Here is a 19,407-nt window from a genome sequence, read left to right as displayed (position 1 = left end):
CTGTGGTTCAGGCGGTAATGCCAGCAATGGGGAGCAGCAGATGAAGCTTCACTCACTCGCCCGCAGCTCACCTCCTGCTGTGCGGCCCTGTTCCTAACAGGCTGCAGACTGCTACCGGTCCACGGGCCAGGGGTTGGGGACCCCTGCCTAAAAATGCATAAAATATAAGCTAATCAGCTATAGGTTTGTCATGCGTACAGCAGTTAGAAAAATCCTTTAACCTTTTTTTTTTCTTTTTTATAAGCTATAAAGCATCAGCAGCAAGTGAGATAGAAGATCTTAAGGTGGAGAACATGTCACTTCACGAAAAAGTGGCCAAGGCTGAGAAAAGTGTAGAGGATGTTCAGCATGAGATATTGGCAACTGAAAATGCAAATCAAGAATACGCAAGGTAGGGCCTCCCTGGTGGCGCAGTGGTTAAGAGTCCGCCTGCCGATGCAGGGGATACGGGTTCGTGCCCCGGTCTGAGAGGATCCCATATGCTGCGGAGCAGCTGGGCCCGTGAGCCATGGCCACTGGGCCTGCGCATCCGGAGCCTGTGCTCCGCAACGGGAGAGGCCACAACAGTGAGAGGCCCGCGTACCGCAAAAAGAAAAAAAAAAAAAAAGAATACGCAAGGTATTGGGGAAAAATAAAACCTGCCGACACCTGTGACCTGAGAACCATTAAGACAATTTAATGTTGTTGAAAGCCAGCTACTAAGTGATGCAGGAAACTGTAGTCCCATGGCTTGCTTTGGGTGATCTTCAATTGCAAATTAAGAATTTACACAGTTAAAAAAGTACAATTCTTGATAGTTGCTTGAGTTAAAAAAACTTAAATGTCTGTAAATTGTTTAGTGGACTCTTCTCTCTCAAACCCAAGGATGCTTCTAGATCTGCAGACCAAATCAGCACTTAAAGAAGCAGAAGTTAAAGAAATCACAGTTTCTTCTCTTAAAAAAATAACTGATTTGCAGAACCAACTCAAGCAACAAGGTGAAGACTTTAAGAAACAACTGGAAAAAGGAGAAGCAAGGTAATTTAGGTTTAGAACTGAAATGCTATGTGTCTCAGTTATTTTTTCTAGGATACTATAGTTTAAAATTTAATTTTCCCTTACAGAAAAGCTGGAAAAGAAAAATCAACAGCAGAATTAACTGAGGAAATGAATAAGTGGCGTCTCCTCTATGAAGAATTATATAATAAAACAAAACCTTTTCAGGTCTGTCAATTAGGACTTAGCTTACTTGTATTTAAGAATTCATGTTGTTCCCTGTCAGTCATGACAGTGACATGGTTCTTCTGAAAGATCATTTTGCTGTGCATTTATAGTACCAATTTAACTTCCTATTTTAAAAAGCCTATAAATTTTATTGCATTATTATGCATACTTTTTTTTTTTTTGGCTGCCTTGGGTCTTCGTTGCTGCATGTGGGCTTTCTCTAGTTGTGGTGAGCGGGGGCTACTCTTCATTGCAGTATGCATGCTTCTCATTGTGGTGGCTTCTCTTGTTGCGGACCACAGGCTCTAGGTGAGTGGGCTTCAGTAGTTGCAGCATGCAAGCTCTGTAGTTGCGGCATGCAGGCCCTAGAGCGTGCAGACTTCAGTAGTTGTGGCATGTGGGCTCAGTAGTTGTGGCGCATGGGCTTAGTTGCTCCACGGCATGTGGGATCTTCCCGGACCAGGGCTCGAACCCGTGTCCCCTGCGTTGGCAGGCGGATTCTTAACCACTGTGCCACCAGGGAAGTCCCTAAAAGGTAATTTTTAAGCCTATAAAGATTACATTAAAAAATGTATGCATAGGGACTTCCCTGGTGGCGCAGTGGTTAAGAATCCGCCTGCCAACGCAGGGGACACGGGTTCGAGCCCTGGTCCGGGAAGATCCCACATGCCGTGGAGCAACTAAGCCCGTGTGCCACAACTACTGAGCCCACGCACCTAGAGCCCATGCTCCTCAACAAGAGAAACCACCGCAATGAAGAGTAGCCCCCGCTCGCCACAGCTAGAGAAAGCCCGTGTGTAGCAACGAAGACCCAAGGCAGCCAAAACTAAAAATAAAAATTAAAAAATTACCTTTTAATAAGCTTCTTGAAGTTAATGGCTTAGAAGGCTCTCCTGATGTGAACTTTTGATAATTAAGCTATGTAAATTTGTGACACTTACTTTATGATTTTTCTCAGTGTTTCTCTAGTACGCTGATCGTAAAAGGATAAATGCTAATCTTGGTAGTTAAATAGAGTCAGAAGACAGTATTAGTTATAATGGGGTGATGTGGCTGTTGTGGGTGATTAGGCTGGCTAGCAGGGCTTCTTTCCTCATTTCTTTCCCTCTGTTTTAATAATGATCTTTGAAATGAAAAACAACTTTTTTTAAAAAAGAGCCAATTTATGGAGAACCCTAAGTAAGTCAGCATAATCTTTTTTTTGTCTTTTGCCTTTTAATTTTCTTTCACTTTAGTTGTACTTATAGTTTATATGAGTCAAGTAAGGTTTAACAGTTTTAAATCTTAACTTTATAAAAAAATATATTTTTCAGCTACAACTGGATGCATTTGAAGCAGAGAAACAGGCTTTGCTGAATGAACATGGTGCAGCTCAGGAACAGCTAAATAAACTAAGAGATTCGTATGCTAAATTATTGGGTCATCAGAATCTAAAGCAAAAAATCAAGCATGTTGTGAAATTGAAAGATGAAAATAGCCAACTCAAATCGGTTTGTAAAATCACATTTAGTTCTGTTGATATTGATATTGGGGTGGGGTGGGGTTTATTTTATTAGGGTAGTGCTGACCTCATAAAATGAGCTGGCAAGTGTTTCATCCTTTCCGTTTCTTTGGAATAGTTTGTGAATAACTGGTATTAATTCTTTATTGAATGTGTAGTAGAATTCAGTGGTAAAGTCATCTGGACCTGGGCTTTTCTTTGTGGGTGGTTTTTGATTGCTAGTTTAATCTATTTGCTTATTAGAGGTCTATCAGATTGACTTTCTTTTGGAGACAGTTTCAGGAGTTTCTGGATTTCTTGGAATTTGTTCATTTCATTTTAGTTATTGGATTTGTTGGTATACAATTGTTCATAATATTCCCTTACAATCCTTTTTATTTTAGTAATATCAGTAGTAATGTCCCCTCTTTCATTTCTGATTCTAGTAATTTGAGTATACTCCCTTTTTTTAGTTCCTTTACTTCTGCGAACATGTTTATAATGCCTTTAAAATCTTTTTTGGATAAATTCAATATCTGATTACTCTCTTGGACTGTTTTTGTTGCCTGCTTTCTCCCAGTATATAGGTCATGCTTTCCTGTTTGCATACTTTGTAATTTTTTGTTGGAAAATGGATGTTTTAGATAAGATTTGGTAGCACCTCTGGGTACTGCTATCCCTTTCCAGGTATGTTGTTATTTCTTGTTTAATGAAGTCTATCCTCCTCCCCAGCCCCAGTAGTTTGTGCCTCTGATGTTGCTACTGAGGAAGGTTCAGTTTGGGGTGTGCCCACAGTCACCCTGAGATGACTTTAATTTTGGTAAGGCTGTCTTCCTCTCTCCCCAAACACTCTGTAGCTGCTGGCTTATCCCTCTGTTATTTTCAACAATGCCCTGGGGCATAATAAGTTGCTCTACAGACTAATCCAATCTAGCTCCTTTGTTGGAATTGTATCTTAGGTCAGTACTCCAGGAGGGCTCCTCCCTCTCGTCTCATTCAGTAGTTCTCCTCTACAAAGCAGACAGCCTACAGTTTACCCTACATTTTGAATCACTTTCCAATTCCCTTGTACCACAAACTCTACTATTTTTTTTTTTTTTTTTTTTTTTGGCTGCATTGGGTCTTCATTGCTGCACACAGGCTTTCTCTAGTTGCGGCGAGCAGGGGCTACTCTTCATTGCAGTTCATGGGCTTCTTATTGTGGTGGCTTCTCTTGTTGCAGGGCATGGGCTCTAGACGCATGGGCTTCAGTAGTTGTGGCACACGAGCTCAGTAGTTGTGGCTCACGGGCTCTAGAGCGCAGGCTCAGTAGTTGTGGCACACGGGCTTAGTTGCTCTGCAGCACGTGGGATCTTCCTGGGCCAGGGCTCAAACCCCTGTCCCTGCATTGGCAGGTGGATTCTTAACCACTGCGCCACCAGGGAAGTCCCTCTACTGTTCTTGAGAGCACCCTTCAGCTTGAACTTCTCTAAGCTCTGTTGCAAGTGGTCAGTTCCTTTGGGAATAAATTAGGAGCTCTTTGTTTTACAGCCTGCTTCTCCTACCAGGCAAAATTTCTGAGCCCAAGCTTCAGAGCTGGATTTGCGGACAATGGCAAGCTTTTCTCTGAATGACACCTCTGTCCCAGTAGCTGGATGCTCAGTAGACTTGGGGGAGAGAGAGATGGGGAGCACCCTGAGGTTCTCTCACCTTGCCTCTCTTGGTTTGAAACCATTGTCTCATGAGCCAGGGAAAGGGTGATCAGGGTCTCCGTATTTTCAGCACTCTGCACCTGAGATAAGGCCTCCATTCCTTGGAAGAAAAGACCCCCCCACCTCTCAACAACATTTGCTGTGGTTCAGAGCAACAGATAGCTGGGGGGCAAGATGAGAGATGCTGATGTCCTGCTCCCCCTGGCAGGAAAAGCCTCTGACTGGGAGCTAGGGAAAGAGGGAGCCCTGTGCACTTGGCTGCAAGGGTGTGATGTAAAATCTTTGCTTCACTAAGCAGGGATTGGAGAGAAATGGAACAGGACTGGTTCAAACACAATAGGCCGCTGCCTTTTTTAACCACCTTTTTGTGGATCTGCTTGAATAAATATTTCTTCACTTGCTGTTTTACCTTAAGACCATTTTCAGAGGCTTTAAATGGTTGCCTTTTTATAATTTTTTATATCACTAGGGAACAGGTCAACAGAGCTTCTCATGCTATCATGCTTGTAGTGGATCTCAGCATTTAATTTGGTGTTGAACTTTTATCAGAAACATAGCTTTGTACCTGTAGAGGGACAAGAAGATTTAAATGACTTGTCTTCTTTGTCACAGCTGTTCAAAGTCATTTTGTAATTTATAGTCTGAAAGCCTATATCTAGTAGGCTTTTGCCATTAAGTTTCAAAAAATGAACATCTTTGGGATTGTCGGTAGCATTGGTAATGCATTTCACCAACATGATCTTCAATAATTATTTATTGACTGTATTTTTTCTTATATAGGAGGTGTCAAAACTCCGCACCCAACTTGCTAAAAGAAAACAACATGAAACAAAACTTCAGGAGGAATTGAATAAAGTTCTGGGTATCAAACACTTTGATCCTTCAAAGGCTTTTCTTCATGAAAGTAAAGAAAATGTTGTTCTCAAAACCCCGCTAAAAGAAGGTAAGAAATGAATAAATGTCCTTAAGTCTCAACTTCCTTTGGATTTCCTTTCACAGCATTGAGCAAGTTATCCATCTTTGTGAAAATTTGTTAACAGTTTCTGATATAAAAGAAATTCTCACTGAGATTTTTTGTATAAAATGCCTTTTCTTGGGCTTCCCTGGTGGCACAGTGATTGAGAGTCCGCCTGCCGATGCAAGGGACACAGGTTCGTGCCTCGGTCCAGGAAGATCCCACAGGCCGCGGAGCAGCTGGGCCCGTGAGCCGTGGCCTCTGGGCCTGCACGTCCGGAGCCTGTGCTCCGCAATGGGGGAGGCCACAACAGTGAGAGGCCCGCATACCACAAAAAAAAAAAAAAAAAAAAAAAAAAAATGCCTTTTCTTTCCTGCTTCCATACTCTCTATTCTCCATTTGTTCAGATCCCATCTGTCCTTCAAGCCCAGCTCAAGTTATATCTTCCTTGAAACCTTGTCTGACTTTTTTGCTCCTACCCACCCACTACCAGAGTTAATCCCTCTATCATACCCTTGGCATTTTTAACCTAAATGTCCAATTTGTAATTTTGAAGAAGTAGATTTTCCCTCTTTCTTGACTACAAATCTCTGTATCTTTGACAATAAACTGAAATTGGCTGAAATAGTGAATGAAGAAATATAAATAAAATTATGCTAAAGAACACATGCATTGCTTCATCTGCCTTAGAGAAGATAGAAGCTGCCTGTTTTTACTTCATAATGACTGATGAATTCATTTTAATTTAGAAAACTAACACTGCTGTTTAATACTCCTTTCAGGCAATACAAACTGCTCCTGAGCTCTTAGTGGAGTTTTAAGAATCATGCAAGTAAACATCTGAAAAGCCTGTTGAAGATTATTTCATTCTTATTATTTTTATTGTTATTGTTGCTACTTTTGTTGTTATTATGGTTTGTAATGAATATTTTTAAATCTCGTATTTAATATTAACTTCCTGTCCTTACATATGTGAAAGGAAGTTCAGAATTTTTACATTTACTAAATGTTTCTGACATTTTAGTTTCTATTGTCAGTACGTCCTCCTTGATGCTCACCCTATTACCTCATTCTAAACCTTCTGACAGGCTTTCCAGCTTTGCAGCTCATCCCATCAAGTCAATATTCTTTTAAAAATGCTGACTCTCATACTATTATTTCTGTATTCTGAAACCTTAGGTGGTTTCAAGCCTCTAATCCCCAGGTTTTTTAGTTTGATATTGGAGGCCTTTTCTAATCTGAACCTTAAGGGCTAAAATACCTTGGCTTGGGCTTGCCTCTATTTTGATTCTCCTAATAATGCTCATTCTGTCCTACCCATCATCCATTTATCCAGTTCAAGTAAGAAATAAAGGTATGCTTAATTCTGTAGCAACCTCTTTATCTCTTACCAAAGTCACTGAGTTGGTTAATAATTTATGGATTCCTAGACCCCATCCCAGTCCTCCTAAATTAAAATCTGGGATTTGGTCAGAAAATCTGCATTTTTAACAAACTGCGGTTAATTCTTAGAAACTCTGCTCATAACCTCTTTAGAGAATTTGTCTTATGCTGCTTGGCATCTGCCTGATTCCTGGGTGTTTGATTTATATTTATGTAATATGAAATAAAATCACACATTAAGTCATTGACCCAATTATACAACTTGTATTATATGAAGTTACGTTAATCCTTCTGTTTAAGGTATGTTCATGGTCTCTGCCCTCCCCTCCCCAACTTGTCTCCAGAATCACTAATGGTAATATACTACTTAGAAAGTGGTCATTCTCCATCTAAAATATCTGATTAACACAGTTGGTATGATATTATAGGCCATCTTTTTTGTAATGTTTCCCCATTGATGGACCAACAGAGACTATTACAGTAAGAATAACTTTTCATAATAAATTATTTTATTAGATATTAATACATAATTAAGTTCAGAGGAAATGTAGAAATTAGAAAAATTGTCTAATAAAATGAAATAGTTCAAGACTTCTGCTTTTAGCCAAGATGGAGTAACAGTGATCAGATTTATTACTCCTCCTCCTACCCTCCACACACACACACACACGTGCACGCACACACACACACACCCCTAAAACTATCCAAAATGACAAAATATACAAAAGAATGATTTTAAAGATGCTCGACATGAGATAAGAAACACAACAATCCTTAGAGTTTAGGAAAATCAAGGTGAACCCTACAGTTGCTCGCTGTTTACAGCCTTGAGAGAGTTTCCAAACTATGGTGCAGGGAAGGGGAACCCAGGCAGAGCCCACCAAACTAACTGAGTTGAAAAGACAGAACTGAGACCTGGGGAGATGAAAGAGGCTAGAGATTGCAGGACAGAGTACTAGAAAGGAGAACATTGCAAGGAGAGAGAATTCTGGAGATACACAAAGGGTCCCTCAAGTAATCACCTGAATACTGACTAGTCGTATATATAAGGAAACTACCTGAAGCCTAGGGAAGATCCACCCTCCAAAATTAAAAGTAACAGTGCTCAAAGTTCACACAGGCTAGAAAATACTGCCTGTTCCCACAAGCCAAACTGGAAAACCTCATGATTAATAGGGCATTGAGTAGGGTATACAGCAGTGTTCAGTACTGGGGAATAATTAGTACTAATGAGCACTGCTCTAGTCCCACCTAACAAATCTTAAAAGGAAGACCCAGAAGGATCAGACTCCTTCTAAGAAACTTAATTATTACATCCCAGAACAAAGCTCAAGAAAATTTATAGGCTTATAAAAATATCAAGCACCCAAAAAAGTAAATTTTAAAGTGAAATCTAATCAAAACAAGATTCTAAAAATGAACAGGACACCAAGGTGCTCTGGGACAACTTCAAGCAGCCTAATATATATGTAATCAGAGTTCCCTGAAGATAGAAGGAGGGGACAGAAAAATCATTTGAAGAAATACTGGTGGAAACATTTCCAAATATGATGAAAACTAGAACTCTAAGAACAGTAAATATGAAACATCACAAATTGCTGAAAAGCAATGATAAAGAAAAACTCAACCTAAAGCTGTCTCAACAAAAATAGTTCTCAGAAGCAAAGATGAAAACTTACTTTCAGACATAAAAAACTTTTTTCTTATTAGTGTCTTTAAAATATAATTGTTTAAACAAAAAGAATAGCAATGTGGTCTGTAGTTTATACATACTTAAAATTAGAGCATGACAGCAATAGCTCAAAGCCCAGGAGGGGAGAAATGCAAGTATATGATTGTAAGTTCCTTATACTCTATGTAAAATGGTATAATGTTACTTGAAGACAGACTGGTAAGTTAACAATGTGTACTGTAAACCCTAACACAATCACTAAAATAAAGCACTTGTAGCCAATAAACCAACAAAGAAGATAAAACGGAATCATAAGAAAATATTCAATTAATTCAAAAAAAGGCAGAAAAAGAGGAAAAGGAAAACAGAACAGAGGGGTCAAAAAGAAATCAAATAGCAGTATGATGAATTTAAACTTAACCATATCAATAGTCACATTAAATGTAAATGGTCTGTATGCCTCAATTAAAATGCAGAAATGATCAAATTAGATTAAAAAGCAAGACGACTATATGCTGCCAACAAAAATACACTTCAAATATAACGACAAAAACAGGTGAAAAGTACAAGGGTGTTACAAGATACACCATGCTGAAGGGATAGGAAGACCTGGTCCCTCCTTCCTCCCACAAACACACTGACTCAACAGCAATACAGAGACAAATTCCCTTTGGAAATGGGGAAAGAATAGTCTCTCCAACAAATAGTGTTGGGAAAATTGGATATCCAAATGGGAAAGAAGGAAATTGGAACTACACAAAAGGCAACTCAAAAAGGATTAAAGGCTTAAATGTAAGACCTTAAACTAAAACTACTGTAACGAAACATGGAAAAGACTTAATGACATTGGTCTTGGCAACAATTTCTTGGTTATGATACCAGAAGGTCAGTCAAGCAAAGCAAAAATGGACAAGTGGAACCAGATGCAACTAAAAACTTTCTGTATGACAAAAGAAGCAAAGTAAGTGTTGGCAAGGATGTAGAAAAATTAGAACTCTTACACACTGTTGGTGGAAATTTAATATGGTGTGACGATATGGAAAATAGGATGGAGCTTCCTCAAAAAATTAAAAATAGAACTACCGTATGATCCAGCAATCCCACTTATGGATATTTATCCTAAATAATTGAAATCGGGATCTGAAAGAGATATTTACACTTCCACGTTCATTGCATTGTTATTCACAATAGTCAAGATGTGGGAATGGATGAGGAGAATGTGATACATACCTGCAATGGAATATTATTCATCCTTTAAAAAGAAGGAAATCCTGCCATATGCAAGAAATGGATGAATCTTGAGGACATTATGCCAAGTAAACTAAATTAATCACCAAAGGACAAAAACTGCATGATTCCACTTATATGAGGTATCTAAAATAGAATCATAGAAGCAGAGAGTACAGTGGTGGTTGCCAGGACCTGGGTGGCGGGGGAAATGGGGAGTTGCTAATCAACAGGCATAAAATCTCAGTTATGCAAGGTAAGTTCTAGAGATCTGCTCTACAACATCATGCCTATAATTAAAATACTGTATTTTACACTTAAAATTTTCTTAGAGGGCAGATCTGTTAAATATTCTTACCACACACACAAAAAAAAGGATATGCCATGATAATGTTGACCAGTTGAAAACAAAAACTAGAGTAGCTGTATTAATATCAGAGAAAATAGATTTCAGAGCAAAGAATATTACCGGGAATATAAAGAAGTTCATTTCATAATGATAAATGAGTCAGTTCATCAGGAGGCCAAAATCTAAACATTTATGTACCCAGTCATGGTCTCAAAATACGTGAATCAAAAATTGATAGATTTGGGCTTCCCTGGTGGCACAGTGGTTAAGAATCTGCCTGCCAATGCAGGGGACACGGGTTTGAGCCCTGGTCCGCGAAGATCCCACATGCCACGGAGCAACTAAACCTGTGTGCCACAACTACTGAGCCCGCGCACCTAGATCCCATGCTCCGCAACAAGAGAAGCCACCGCAATGAGCAGCCCGCGCACGGCAGGGAAGAGCAGCCCCCGCTCGCCGCAACTAGAGAAAGCCCTCACGCAGCAACAAAGACCCAACGCAGCCAAAAATAAATAAATATTTTTAATTGATAGATTTACAAGGAGAAATAGAAAAATCTGTAATTATAGTCAGAGATATCAATAGCCTCCCTCATTAAATTATAGAACAAATAAATAGAAAATGAGAAAGAACAGAGAAGATTTAAAAAATACTCTGAACCAACTTGATCAAATTGACATTTATAGACATCACCTAACACCAGCAGAATACTTTTTAAGTGAGCACACAAAATTTACCAAGATTGGTTATACACTGGGCCATGAAAACTGTCTCAATAAATTTAAATGGGTTCCAGTCAAACCAAGTATGTTCTCTGTCCACAATAGCATTGAATTAGAAATCAATAACAAAAATCTCTGGAAAACCCATAAATGGTTGGAAGTCAATTATCACACTTTTAAGTGAGCCACTGGTCAAAGAATAAATCAAAAGAGAAATTAGAAACTATTTTGAACAGAATGAAAGTGAAGACACAACATATCAAAACACGTGGAATGCTGCTAAAGCAGATTTAGCACAAAATTACTTCACTGATGGCCTATATTTCAAAAAAAAGAAAGGTTTCAAATCAATGACCTCAGCTTTTACCTTAGACATAAGAAAGAAAACAGCAATTTAAATCCAAAGTAAGTAGAGGAAAAGGAATAATAAAGGTCAGAGCAGAAATCAGTAAACTAGAAAATGGAAAAACAATAGAGAAAAATCAATGAAAATAATTCATTGAGAAAAGCCAATAAAATTGATAAACCTCTAGCTAGACTGATAGAGAATATAAAAATACATAAACTAGCAATATCAGGAATAAGAAAGGTGACATTATTACTTTTGTGTGTGATGGATATATTCACTATCTTGATTATGGTGACAATTTTATGGGTATGTATATCAAACATACCAAATTGTTCAAATTGTACACTTTAAATTCATACAGTTTATTATGTCAGTTATACTTCAGTAAAGCTCTTAAAAAGTAGTTCATTCTGAAACTAAAGTTTTAATATTGCAATTATTCTTGTCTCTTGGGCTACTGGTTTTAAATGGCTTTATTTCTGAAGAACTTTTTGGGGTCTTTGGGGATTTTTTTTTTTAGATTTATTTTTTATTGACCTAAGACCTGTTCATTTGTGTGTGTGTGTGTGTGTGTAATTCTTTTTTTTTTAACATCTTTATTAGAGTATAATTGCTTTACAATGTTGTGTTAGTTTCTGCTGAATTACAAAGTGAATCAGCACAGTGTATACATATATCCCCATATCCCCTTCCTCTTGCGTCTCCCTCCCACCCTTCCTATCCCACCCCTCTAGGTGGTCACAAAGCACTGAGCTGATCTCCCTCTGCTATGCGGCTGCTTCCCACTAGCTATCTATTTTACATTTGGTAGTGTATATATGTCAGTGCTACTCTCTTTGTCCCAGCCCTCAAGTCCATTCTCTACATCTGCATCTTTATTCCTGTCCTCCCCTAGGTTCATCAGAACATTTTTTTTTTAGATTCCATATATATGTGTTAGCATAAGGTATTTGTTTTTCTCTTTCTGACTTACTTCACTCTGTATGACAGACTAGTAAGACCTGTTCATTTTTACATGCATTATTTTTAGTTAAGATTTGTTCAAAGGAAATAGTTTTCATTCTTAGAAAATTTTGAGCTTTGTTTTGGGGGGAGGGTTTCAGAATGTGTTTGTTTTTTAATTATTAACAGAAGAAAATCCCTTAAGGGAAAAAAATATGCCCTTTTTTGTAGATGCTAATGATTTCTTCCCTTTTGAGATTATGAGAAAAATGGGACAGTTGTTAGGAGGAATCTTTGGTACCACATGTATGGTGGTTTCAGATTGAGAATGTCAAGTCCCAAAACTTATTTTCTTGTCCCCACCTAACCCCTCTCATCCCCAGCATTATATAATCCTTCGTGTATGAAATGATAAACAACCCCCTTATCTCATTATATGAACTACTAAATTCCATTTATTCGCAGTTTTAATAGATATTTGGAACAGCTTCAAAATATATTCCCATATTTTTGCTAACACCATTCCAGAGTGCCTATAATTTCTGAGAAGCACCCAATCTTGAAAAGCCACATATTGGAAAGTGTTCACGGTTAAGCCCTAATAAAGATTTACAAGTACTCAGCTCCTGAAGACTGGGCTTCTGATCATATAGGTCTTAACTAATCAAGTTGATCCCAATTTTCCTCCTACTGCAGATAATATTTTCCGGAGATGGCCACAATAATATCTCCTAACCAACATGCTCTTCTTTGAAGTGACATTCTCTTCCACTGGGAGACAGTGGTCTGTTTCCTCCCCACCCCATGAATTGGGAAGGCCCATTAACTATAGTGGAAGTGGCACTATGTAACTTCAGTAGCTAAGTCATCTATATTAGTTTCATATTGCTGCTGTAACAAATTGACCCCAAAATTAGTGGTTTAAAACATCACAAATTTATTATCTAAAAATTCTGGAGGTGAGAAGTCTAAAATGCATCTTATGGGGCTGAAATCAAGGTGTTGGCAGGGCTGCATTGTTTCTGGAGGCTCCCGGGACGAATCAGTTTCCTTGTCTTTCGCAGATTCTGGTGGTCAGCTGCATTCCTTGGTCCATAGCCCCTTCCTCCCTCTTCAAAGCATATCACTCAAATCTCTGCTTCCACTGTCACATCTTTTCTGATTCTGACCCTCCTGCTTCCTTCTTATAGGGACTCTTTTGATTACCCTGGACCCACATAGATAATCAAGTATAATCCCCCAATCTCAAAGTCTTTAATTTAGTAACATCTGCAAAGTCCCTTTTGCCATGTAAAGTAACCTATTAACAGGTTCCAGAGATTAGGATGTGGACATATGTGGTGGAGTCATTAGCTTGTCTACCATATTCATCAAAGATGATACAGTGTCTCCCTGGTGTTCTCGGATACTCATTCTTGGAAGCCATTCACCTTCAGTTGATTCCCATCCTTGGAGTTAGCTGCCCCAGGTGTGAAGCAGCAATGAATGGCCTGGGCTGAATCCTACCCAAATTACAGATTTGTGGACAAAATAGATGTTGCCATTTAAGCCACAAGGTTTTAGAGTGAGTTGTTACCAGACTACCTTCTATTTAATTCCCTTTACTACTTATCTGAGACCCAATGTTCCATCACTCTACCCTCTATCTTTCCATTCTTTTTCCTCTCACCTTCCTATTAAATTCAACACTTCACAAATTCAAATGTCTGTATCTTACACTTTTGTACCCAGGCTGTCAAGCACTACTAAAGAAAATCGTCTAATTTCAGAGTTGGTGGCCATGGCAGGGTCCTGCTTTCCACCTTAACTAGGTTCTTAATGTCATCTAACATTATTGTTTCTTTTTCTTTCCCATTTTTTATTTTTCTCAAACCTCAGACTTTACCACCTCCCCTCAGCTGATGATAGCAACTTCTACTTCACAAAGAAAATTAAAACAACAATGGTGGAATTTCCTAAAAATGTAGGTTATTCAACAAATGATTTTGAGATAACTGGCTTTCCGCATGTTGGAAAGAAGTTTCATCTTTTACCTCACTCTCGAACCAAAAATAAACTCCAGATTTAAATTTAAAAAAAAAACAACTATATACAAATATCCCCTCTCTTTTAGATTCTTTTCCCATATAGGTCATCACAGTGTATTGAAAAGAGTTCCCTGTGCTATACAGTAGGTCCTTGTTAGTTATCTGTTTGATATATAGTAGTGTGTATTTGTCAATCCCAGTCTTCCAATTTATCCCTCCTCACCATGCTGTGCTTCCCCACCCCCACCCCCACCCCACCCCCCGGCAACCATAAGTCTGTTTTTCTACATCTGTGACTCTATTTCTGTTTCGTTGTACAGCAGAAACTAACAAAACATTGTAAGTCAACTATAATTAAAAATTTTTTAATTAAAAAAGAAAAATATTACAAGATAGGGGCTTCCCTGGTGGCGCAGTGGTTGAGAGTCCTCCTGCCGATGCAGGGGACACGGGTTCGTGCCCCGCTCCAGGAAGATCCCACATGCCGCGGAGCAGCTGGGCCCGTGAGCCATGGCCGCTGAGCCTGCTCGTTCGGAGCCTGTGATCCACAACGGGAGAGGCCACAACAGTGAGAGGCCCGTGTACCGCAAAAAAAAAAAAAAAATTACAAGATAATGTGGGAGAATGTCTTTATAATTTCAAAATGGAGAGGCTTTCTAAAGAAGATTATGAAGCCAGAAAAGATAGCTGTGATTTCTTAAAAAGTAAAAGAATCTGGATGTAGAAAAATTCCATAATAAAATGACAAAGTCATGCAATGCAAATTTCCTCTGATTAGAGGCTTTTTTAAATCAATAAGTAAACCAGATCCATACAGATATAACCTAAAAAAAGAAATGCAAATGTTCTTTATTTTTGAGAAGATAATCTTACTCATCATCCAAGTTATGCAAAGTAAGATGAAATGTTAATCTTTCCATATCAAATTAACAATGATCAAAACTTTGATGATACACTAAGGTGAAGGTAGGAGGAAATGGCATATCATACAACTTAATCATAAAAATCATCGTTTTTTAAAATTAACTAATTTATTCATTTATTTTTGGCTGTGTTGGACCTTTGTCACTTCGTGTGGGCTTTCTCTAGTTGTGGTGAGTGGGGGCTACTCTTCGTTGCAGTGCGCGGGCTTCTCATTGCAGTGTCTTCTCTTGTTGTGGAGCATGGGCTCTAGGCTCGAGGGCTTCCGTAGTTGTGGCACATGGGCTCAGTAGTTGTGGCTCACAGGCTCTAGAGTGCAGGCTCAGTAGTTGTGGTGCACAGGCTTAGTTGCTTCATGGCATGTGGGATCTTCCCGGACCAGGGCTCGAACCCATAACCCCTGCATTGGCAGGTGGATTCTTAACCACTGTGCCACCAAGGAAGTCCCCATAAAAATCATCTTGACAGTATCTGTTAAAGTCAAAAATCATGTGCTTTTTGATCCAAAAATTCCTCTTCTAGGACTTAATCTTTCAGATATCCATACAAATATGGATAGAATTCAGTATAAGAATATTCTCTACAAAACTGTTTGGTAGCAAAAGACAATGTAGTCCTTGATTAACTAAGTGCCTGATTAAGTACGTGCTTGATTAGCTAAGTGTTAGTGATCTAGCCAGGAGTCTCTAACCTCGTCCAGGTCAGGTCAGGAGGTGAGTGCTAAGGTAGAACCTCAAGAATTAGTAGGAGTGAGTCAGATGAAGGGGGCTGGGGATATGAGGATTCAGTGCAAATGTAAATTACATGACATGGGAAGGTAGGAGAGTTTGGCATATTCGAGAAACTGAACGTTCAGTATCACCAGCAGAAAAGTGGTGAGGAGTTAAACTGCAAGGGTAAGTAGATCTGATTGTGTGAATCATAAAGAGCAAAACATGCAATAAGAGTTTGATCTTTAACTTGTGGACAATGGTGAGCCATTAAAGGGTATTAGAGCAGCAACAGGTATGTGTTTCAGAACATCACTCTGACTGCTGAGTAGGAAATTCATTGAATGGGAATAAACCTGAAGTCAGACTATTCATCCAATACTATTTATGAATACCTCGCATATAGTTAGACACTGTCTAGTTGCTTAAAAAAAAAAAGACAATACTCCATGTAAGGGTAAAATATGGCCCCTGGCCTGAGGAAGAATTCAAGGCTTTCTGGCTTGGGCAGTTGGAGGAAAGACCATACTATTCCTTGAGATAAAGAACTTGGGTAAAAAAAAGCACATTTGCAGAGGCAAGTTGACACTTTCGGTGTGATACACACTGAATCTGAGGAAGTGGAGATGTCAGGTAGAATCTTGCATACATACGTCCTCAGGAAAAGGATCTGAGCTAGAGACACACATCTGGAAATGATGAGTGTGCAGATGGTAATTGATCTTTAGGATCAGTGAGATCTGCCAGAACGTTAGAGTCATTTAGCAACTATCAAGATTTTTTAAATAACCACTGTGCTAGCGGCTATAGAAAGAACCAAGACAATTCCTATCTTCAGAGTTTACAGTATAGCGAGAAAGACAATCAGTCATCCTTATAAATGTAACATTACAAACTCATTTAACTACTCTGAAGAAAAAGGAGCGCAGCTTTAATAGTGTTATGGGGATAAAGGTACAGATGCTAATAAATGACCAGCAAGGGTTTACACCAACTACATGAGTGAGTGGCCAATGAGGTTAGCTTTCCATAAAGTTCCTAATAATAGTAGTAGTAGTAGTAGCAGCAGCAGTAGTAGTAGTAATAGTCCTGGCTTTCTGCAAAAGAAGATGATATCTAAGGGGAGATTTTAGATCTTTCAGAATTCAGCTCTGGTATGAGTGGACTGCACTCCTGAGGGAGTGCCAGTCTAGAGTGTATTGAAGGTGTGGATGAGGTCTCTTTGGGAGGAATGAGCTAAACCTCGGCCTGTTTATTAAGCCTCCAAACTTTTTTTTTTTTTTTTTTTTTTTGCGGTACGCGGGCCTCTCACTGCTGTGGCCTCTCCCGTTGCGGAGCACAGGCCCCGGACGCGCAGGCCCAGCGTCCATGGCTCACGGGCACAGCCGCTCCACGGCATGTGGGATCCTCCCGGACCGGAGCACGAACCCGTGTCCCCTGCATCAGCAGGTGGACTCTCAACCACTGCGCCACCAGGGAAGCCCAAGCCTCCAAACTTTTGCCTTAAGGTTTTTGCCATGTTGCCTGCCAAGGAACATGCAGGGCCTGGCCTGTGTGTGTTGGGCTGACAGGTAAAAATCCAAGTGATGAGAAGCTTGGGCCATGTCTAGTTCCACTCAGGCCCTATCTCTCCATAATAGCCCTTAACCGTGAATACCCATCCATGCTCCACACTACTGACAAGAGGGGATTGTCTGCAGTTTGGGATGCCCTGCCACCTTCCCCACTATCCCTGGAACCCTTCTACCACATCCTCTCTTCTTGCTGCTATTCATGACTTCTACATGAACACCACATTATACAAGGTGGGGCCCAGGAGGGTGGAGGCCGTGTAAAAGATAAGGCCCCAGAGTCTAAAGACATTGAGACATCTACTCTCATTACAAAGGTTTTAGTTAGGACTCCAAGTCTAGCTCATTCAATAGTCCTTGAACTTAGAAGTCATCTGAACCTCAATCACAAATCAAATTTTGTCGACAAGATTTTCTGGAGACTGTTCCAACAGAGAGGGTGGCTTCAATACCTTCTATCTCCAGCTCAGTCACAGTAACGTTTATCCATTTTCCCTGAGCCGGAATTGATTGATTCTCTCCCTCCCCCATTCACTTCACAATCCCTGTTAGCTCTAGATTCAAGAGAATAACAACAGCCGAAAAAATATTTGCTGTTTCTGTGTACTTTCACTTGAATCATCCTAATTCTCCTCCTGGCTCTACAGATGCTTGCCATCTGGGTAGGAAAAATTAAGGAAGTACAGTTAAGAAATGTAAAAACCATGAAGGTTAGTATTTCAAGATCTTATCCCACCATGCTACACTTCAAAGCTCACGTTGAGGGGCTTCCCTGGTGGCGCAGTTGTTAAGAATCCGCCTGCCAATGCAGGGGACATGGGTTCAGGCCCTGGTCTGGGAAGATCCCACATGCTGTGGAGCAACTGGGCCTGTGCGCCACAGCTGCTGAGCCTGCGCTCTGGACCCCACGAGCCCCAACTGCTGGGATCTGCGCGCCTGGAGGCCATGCTCTGAAACAGGGGAGACCACTGCAGTGAAAAGCCCACACACCACAACGAAGAGTAGCCCCCCGCTCGAGGCAACTGGAGAAAGCCCTTGTGCAGCAATGGGGACCCAACGTAGCCAAAAATAATAAAATTAATTAATTAAACAAATTAAAAAAAATAATCCACTGACATTAGGACATTTAAAAAAAAAAAAAGCTCACGTTGAGAGAAATGACCAAAGGAAGAGAAATAAACGTAAAATTTGTGAAAGCCAATAAATGTTTATTGACATGCCTAAGCTAGAGGTACTTAAAGCCACCTCTGAAAAAGGTACATAGTATGGCTCTTTCTCCTTTGTTAGTTCTCATTTACTCTAACCCACTGTAGTTTGGTTTCTGTCCCCAGTCCTCTGTGAAGTCTCCTGCTAATTTCTCCAGTGAATTCTATCTTGCCAAATCCAATGGACACTTCTCTAGTTCCACCTTACTCTAATCCACAACTTCCTCTTTCTTGAAAGCTCTCATCTCTAGATCGCTGAGGCCATTTCCTTGGTTATCCTTTCACCTGTTTCTTTCCTCACTCCTTTGCTGGACCATCCTGCACTAGACTTGTAACTGTTGGAGTGAGTAAGGGATTAACCGTTTCTTCTTTATCCACACTCTCTTCCTACATGAGCTCACTGAATTTCATGAATTCAAACACCATCTTTACCACTTTGCCGCATCCGATGTGATAATTGATTTAGATGAGGAACATCAATGGAGGCAATTAGGTAAAAGTTGTTAGGTTTCAGGATATTTACAGATTCCAAAGTAGGACCCCAAAGATTACTTACTATTGCAAAGGGTAAAAAAAAGTACCACTCTAACAAATGGGAAAACATAAAATCACTAATATTGAGATGACCTTTTGTCATCTAATGTGATACAATATGGAATACACAGCATCGTCAATCTAATGAAGTCTCAAAAAAAATTCACTTTACAGAAAACACAAATCTTAGTGGAATATTAAATGACTCCCTGAAGAAAATAATCAGATAATTGGTATCATCATTGGTATCTTCAAAAAGCCAAAGCGACGGAAAAAAAAGTAGGAATGTCTGCACAAAAACCTGCACACATATGTTTATAGCAGCTTTATTCATAATTGTCTAAACATGGAAGCAACCAAGATATCCTTCTGTAGGTGAATGGATAAATAAACTGTGGTACATCCAGACCTCCAGACAATGGAAACTCATTCAGCACTAAAAATTACTAGCTGTCGGGCCTCCCTG

General features: G+C 39.6%; 1 protein-coding gene across 5 annotated transcripts in view; it reads left to right on the top strand.

Annotated features, from left to right (window-relative positions):
• The window catches only part of HMMR (hyaluronan mediated motility receptor), a 45,805-nt gene that overhangs the window by 23,202 nt on the left and 3,196 nt on the right, over nt 1–19,407 (top strand). For 3 of the 5 annotated variants that reach the window (XM_060094970.1, XM_060094969.1, XM_060094968.1), the window contains exons 13-17: nt 245–391; nt 865–1,017; nt 1,104–1,203; nt 2,517–2,693; nt 5,155–5,317. In XM_060094970.1, coding sequence (XP_059950953.1) covers nt 245–391; nt 865–1,017; nt 1,104–1,203; nt 2,517–2,693; nt 5,155–5,317 — 740 coding nt within the window. Of the gene's footprint in view, nt 1–244; nt 392–864; nt 1,018–1,103; nt 1,204–2,516; nt 2,694–5,154; nt 5,318–6,111; nt 7,192–19,407 lie in introns of those variants that run through there. The other 2 variants (XM_060094972.1, XM_060094971.1) reach the window with 1 other exon arrangement.

Source organism: Mesoplodon densirostris, chromosome 3 (assembly GCF_025265405.1).
Source record: "Mesoplodon densirostris isolate mMesDen1 chromosome 3, mMesDen1 primary haplotype, whole genome shotgun sequence".
NCBI classification, from domain to species: Eukaryota; Metazoa; Chordata; class Mammalia; order Artiodactyla; family Ziphiidae; genus Mesoplodon; species Mesoplodon densirostris.
Note: the sequence above shows the minus strand (reverse complement) of the source record. Positions and strands in the feature narration are given on the sequence as shown.